This window comes from Lathyrus oleraceus, chromosome 5, assembly GCF_024323335.1.
Source record: "Lathyrus oleraceus cultivar Zhongwan6 chromosome 5, CAAS_Psat_ZW6_1.0, whole genome shotgun sequence".
NCBI lineage: Eukaryota > Viridiplantae > Streptophyta > Magnoliopsida > Fabales > Fabaceae > Lathyrus > Lathyrus oleraceus.
In genome coordinates this window covers 613,010,612-613,016,673 of record NC_066583.1, presented here as the reverse complement: position 1 = coordinate 613,016,673, position 6,062 = coordinate 613,010,612, and the positions used below count along the sequence as shown (strand labels likewise).

Genomic DNA, 6,062 nt, shown 5'->3' with positions numbered 1-6,062 from the left:
AGTTATAATGGCACGATTCAGATTGGTTTACATAAAGAGGGAGTTTTTGAAAAATTGTGTCGTTATGGTATCCTTGGTCTTGACTCCTATTCCCAGTTGATTTAACATAGCCTAGCAATTGCATATGATTAGAGTCTTATATGATTTTGTTTCGAACTACGCTTAATTCATTTTCATTCGAGTCGGTTTATTGCTTAAGGACAAGCAATGGTCTAAGTACGGGGGAGTTTGATAGCATCATGTTTTTAGACTTGTTTCGCATGTTATTTATCGTTATTTTACTATGTCTTGTCACTGTTACGTCTTGTTCTATCGGTGTTTCAGGTACTTGTTAATTACGGAGCATATGCGTGTATAAAGTGGAAAAGGGAGCGAAATATTGAAGAAAAGTGCAAAAAATGCAGCATGGTGCATGGCGCTCGCCATGGCCTTATAGCGTCCGCCATGGCACCAGAACACGTCAGCCTCTTCATTAAAGCTCATGGCGACCGCCATGAGCCTAATGGCGACCGCCATTTGCCTTCATAAATAGAATACGTGGAAGTGAGTTTGACTCACTCTTTCCTACTTCCATACTTTTCCTCAACTACCTTGGAATGTGAATCAAGAAGTTTTACAGTGTTGTAGCTCTATATAAGACGCTCTTGTACCTAGATTTCGATATCCGGAGATATAGGTGAAGCATTATCAGTTTAGTTTGAGCACATATTATATTTTAAAGTGATAATCACTCGATTGAGCGATTACCACGAATTAGTCTTAGGATTTATTTGTACTCTTAGATCCACAATCTTGCTATTATAATTGAAGTTTATTCCAGTTCCGCCTTTACTTTCAGTCTCGTATTTATTTTCCCGCATTTATAGGTTCTTTATTATATTGCTTTATTATTATTGTTATCACACTCTATAATTGTTTAAGCACGTTGTTTTCAATTTCAATTACTATGTTTAAGTTGTGTTCAATTAAGTTCATGTCTAGCTAAACTTGTTTGAGTTCGGTTTGTGAGGACCGTCGTTTTCGAAGGAACTCGGTACTGAAATTGGTTTAAGGACTTTATTAAATTCTGTTTTGGTCTTTGTTTCTAAATTAAACTAATACGATTTGTCACGAGAGTGAGAATCAATTAAGGTTTGAGCTAGCATTGCGCGAGCGTGGGGGTCGAATCAGATAGTAGGAAAGAGGCATCGATCCTAATGAGGGCGAGAGCGTTTTAGGCATTAATTAGGACTTGTTCAGTTTTCAAAATATGTTTCTTAATTAAAATGGGCGAGCGAGAGCAATATGTCATGGTTAGGGAGCGCGGTTTTATTCAATAGTGCGAGAGTGTGAGGTTTAGTCTTTAAACTGATATTTTGTACTGAGCACGATTTAACTGTAAGTCTGAGTCAATTCGTTGCATAGTCCCTGAGGTGCGCGGAATCCACATTTCGGTCTCTCTCTCTTTATTACCATATTTTCTAAGTTAACTTTAGTTTTAGTTTTTATTCGTTTAATCAAAGAAATCATTTGCATTAGCTTTACATAGCACCGATAGATAAGATTAGTTTGATTATTAGTCCATGTGGGTTCGATATCTTTTAAAACTATGCGATAGACTGTGCACTTGCAGTTAGTAATCCGATAGACTTATATAGTCGGGTGATCAAATTTTTTGGCACCGTTGTCGGGGGTTAATTTAGTCAATATTGTGATTTAGTTGTTGCATAGTATAGACTAAGGTAACTTTTATTTTATTTACCCTTCTAAACCGTCAATTGTATGCCAAGCACTCGCTCATAAGGCGAAGAGAAAAAATAACCAATTGAAGAAGTCGAGTGTTTTATTAACTTACAACGCCGAATTCATAAATTCCAAATTAAGTACAATCTTCCTTTTCCAAAATCAAAATCTGAATCTGAACCAGTTATGGATGAGGGACCATAAAACCGTCCTCTTAAGTATTATGTTGTTCCTTTGCAGGAGGAACCACACAACAACATTGCAGCCCCTGCCATCGAACGAGACGATTTCGAAATTAAAACTTCATTGTTGTCAGTTGTACAATAGAACCAGTTCTCTAGTAGTCATACAGATGATTTGAACCTTCATTTAATAGTGTTTGTGTAGTACACAGACACATTAAAAGAGAATGGTGTCAGCCCCGAAGCAATAAGACTACGTCTTTTCCCTTGTTCTTTAAGAGATAGAGCTAAGGTTTGGCTCCAGTATCTACCATCAAAATTTGTCACTACATGGGACGAGTTGAAGAAAGTTTTCTTGGCGTAATATTTCCAATCAAGCAAGATTGTTATGCTAAGAGCCTAAATCAACGAATTTAGGCCAAAAGACAATGAATCTCTTTTCGATGCTTGGGAGAGATACAAGGACATGATGAGACTTTGTCCACACCATGGACTTGAGCAATGGCTGATTATACATACTTTCTATAATGGTCTTTTGTACAACACTAAGATGAATTTAAACGCTATAGTTGGTGGCGCTTTAATGGACAAACCTTATGAAGACGCCTATCAACTTATTGGAAATATGGCGCAAAACCATTTCCAATGGGGAGGTGAGCGAACGTCTATAGAAAAATCAACTATGAAGACCGGAATGTACGAAGTCAATGGCATAGACCACGTCAATGCTAAAGTGGATGCTCTTACTCAAAATATTGAGAACTTAACCATAACCCCAGCAGTTGTCGTAGCTGATGTGGCACCTAATTGTGAATTATGCGGAACAACTGGGCACACTAATGCTGAATGTTAATTATTGGATGGTATTCCTACTGACCAAGTAAACTACGCCCAAGGAAACCCATATCCCCACACCTACAATCCTAGCTAGAGAAATCATCTAAAAATTTCTTACAAAAACAACAATGTTTTGTTTGCACTAAACCTAACACTTGTTGTACCTCCAAGTTTTCAGAAAGCAGCCCCTGCTGCTCCACAAGCACCTAGAAAGTCAAATCTCGAACTCATGATAGAAAACTTTATGAACACCCGAGTTCAACAAAACAAAGATTTCGCTAATCAAAATGCTCATACGAGTGAGCTGATGAAATAGATGTCGAGTAAGCTTGATGGTATGGCTACCCATAACAAAATGTTAGAAACCCAAATTTCTCAAGTAGCCCAACAACAAGCAGAAACAGCAGCCCCAGCTGGAGCATTTATTGGACAACCTCAACCAAATCCAAAAGGGCATGTTAACGCTATCACGCTTCGAAATGGGACAGAATTAGATGGACCAGTTAACCCAAGATTTCAAAATCCAGCAGAACAAAAGGATATAGGAGAGGAAGAAAAAAATGAAGAGGTCGTAGAGAAAGAAAAAGCTTATGTGCCCCCACCACCATACAAACCACCTATGACTTATCCTCAAAGACTTGCTAAGTCTAAAAATGAAGGGCAATTTAAGAAATTCGTAGAACTTCTTAAACAACTGAATATCACTATACCTTTTATATAAGTTATTACACAAATGGCCTCATATGCTAAGTTCCTTAAAGATATCTTATCTAATGAGAAAAAGCTCGAGGATAATGAGACTGGTACACTTACTACTGAGTGTAGCGCTATAATCCAAAATAACATGCTTCCTAAGCTAAAAGATCCAGGTAGTTTTTCCATACTTTGCATGATTAGAAAGTTTGTCATAGACATAGCTCTATGCGACTTAGGAGCCATTGTTAGTTTAATGCTCTTATCCATATGCGAAAAAATCAAATTAGGATAAGTAAGACCGACGAGAATGTTTCTTCAACTAGCTGACCGTTTTGTTAAATTTCCAATAGGTATGCTAGAGAACGTTCTCGTTCGTATAGGTCAATTCTATATTCCCACCAAATTTATAATAATGGACATAAAGGATGATTCGAATATCCCTATCATTTTAGGAAGACCCTTTTGGGCCACTACTGGAGCTATCATAGATGTGAAGAAAGGAAAGCTAACCTTTAAGGTTGGTGAAGAAAAAGTTGAATTTATTCTATCACACTTCTTAAAGGCACCAGCTATAGAAGATTCATGTTGTTTCCTAGATGTTATTAATGAATGCATTAGAGAAATGGATATGGAACGATCTAAGTATACTGAAGTACTGAAGATTCCAGCACTCTTATATTTGAAGAGGATAATTGGCATGAGTCATACGTAAATGACTGTCGAAGGGAATGTTTAGCACTAACTCATAATCTTATGTCTTGACTAAAGAAACCTGACGTAGAACTTAAAACATTACCCAGAGATTTAAGGTATGAATTCCTAGACACAGAGCTTGAAAGACCAGTAATAGTCAACGCAGACTTAGGGTAGATAGAAACCGAGAAATTACTACATGTCTTAAGAAAATACCCTACAGCTCTAGGCTATAACATCTCATATCTTAAAGGAATAAGTCCCTATGTATGTATGCATCGCATTATGCTAGAAGAAGGTTGCAAAACCTCTAGAGAACACCAGAGGCGAATCAATCCCATCATGAGTGATGTAGTCAAAAGAGAGGTGCAAAATCTATTAGAAGCATGAATTATATACTCGATATCTGACAGCCAATGGGTTAGCCCAGTGCATGTCGTGCCTAAAAAGGGAGGTGTTATAGTTGTTAGAAACAAAAAGAGAGAATCAGTAGCAAAACGTACCCAAACTGGATGGAGAATGTGCATTGACTAACGGAAAATAAATAAAGTCACTCGTAAGGATCATTTTACTTTACCTTTTATCGATCAAATACTTGAACAATTGGCTAAACATTCTCATTTCTACTATTTAGATTGTTATTCAGGATTTTTTTTTCAAATTCTTATTCACCCTGATGACCAAGAAAAGACTACCTTCACCTGTCCTTATGGTATATTCTCCTACCGACGAATGCCATTTGGACTATGTAATGCTCCCACAACATTTCAAAGATGCATGATGTCGATCTTTGCAGATTTTATAGACGATATAATGGAAGTATATATGGATGACTTTTCTGTTTGTGGGCAGAGTTTTGAAGGATGTCTATCGAACCTAGAAATGGTACTTGAAAGATGCGTGAAAGTTAATCTTGTACTAAATTGAGAAAAATGTCATTTCATGGTCTGACAAGGAATCTTACTTAGACACATCGTGTTTGATAAAGGGATTGAAGTAGATAAAGCTAAAATAGAAATCATAGAAAACCTTCAACCTCCGAAAACCGTTAGAGAAATACGTAGTTTCCTAGGACACGCTGGTTTCTACCAACGATTTATTAAGGATTTCTCTAAAATAACCAAACCACTAACTGGCTTATTAATGAAAGACGTTGAATTCATCTTCGATGAAAAATTCTTAGAAGCGTCGGAACATTTGAAAAATTCTCTTATTACCGCACCTATTATGTAACCACTTGGTTGGAGTAGACCATTTGAAATAATGTTTGACGCTATTGACTATGTCATAGGCGCGGTCTTAGGACAAAGAAAAGACAAACAGCTTCATGAGATTTATTATGCAAGTAGAACCTTAGACCATGTGCAAATGAACTACGCCACAATAGAAATCAATGATTTGCCTAAGAAGAAACATTGATGTGATATAGATCTTATAGTATCAATTCACTCTGCCCAATCAACATCAGAAAAACCTATGAGATGGAAAGATGAGTCACGAGTAACAAACATGCCTTGAGAAAGACTTTGTTTCAAGTATCAAAGCACTCATGTGATAGCATTGAGGTGAGTAGCAGATGGCTTGTTGAGGAATTTACTTTGTTGTTGAGTGATGAAATTGAAGTGAGGCTTGGCGGTTGTTAAGTAGAGGATGCATCCAATTAATCATATGTAACCTAAAATATTCATGTGTGGTGGAATATTATTATTGAATAGTTTGATTGATGGATCAACAGGGGTGTTAGAAGGTTTAGAACCAAGAAATCTTGAGTCATATAAGAGTTCAATACATTACTTCCGTTGGCACAAATAAAAACCTTTTTTGGAATGAGCTACTTCTAAGCGAATAAAGTACTTGAGTTGGCCCATATTTTTTATCTTAAACTGATGATGCAGGACTGGTTCGATATTGTCAAATTCCTCCGAAGAGTTA

The 6,062-nt window shown here is 36.9% G+C and overlaps 1 protein-coding gene and 1 non-coding gene across 2 annotated transcripts; one reads left to right on the top strand and one right to left on the bottom strand.

Moving 5' to 3' along the window:
- Positions 1–2,292: 2,292 nt before the first annotated feature.
- Positions 2,293–2,399, bottom strand: LOC127089655 (small nucleolar RNA R71). Its single transcript, XR_007791218.1, has one exon. It is a non-coding gene; the product is annotated as a small nucleolar RNA R71 (small nucleolar RNA).
- A 1,075-nt stretch (positions 2,400–3,474) lies between these two features.
- Positions 3,475–4,149, top strand: LOC127082412 (uncharacterized). The gene is made up of 2 exons (XM_051022649.1): positions 3,475–3,610; positions 3,788–4,149. The coding sequence occupies exons 1-2, from the start codon at positions 3,475–3,477 to the stop codon at positions 4,147–4,149; spliced, it is 498 nt and encodes a 165-aa protein (XP_050878606.1).
- The last annotated feature ends 1,913 nt before the right edge of the window (positions 4,150–6,062 follow it).

Excerpts from the sequence above, each read along its gene's own strand:
- LOC127082412 (XM_051022649.1), top strand. The coding sequence starts at position 3,475 with ATGGCCTCATATGCTAAGTTCCTTAAAGATATCTTATCTAATGAGAAA. Across the intron at positions 3,611-3,787 it reads TCCTAAGCTAAAAGATCCAG|GTATGCTAGAGAACGTTCTC; the intron begins GTAGTTTTTCCA and ends AATTTCCAATAG.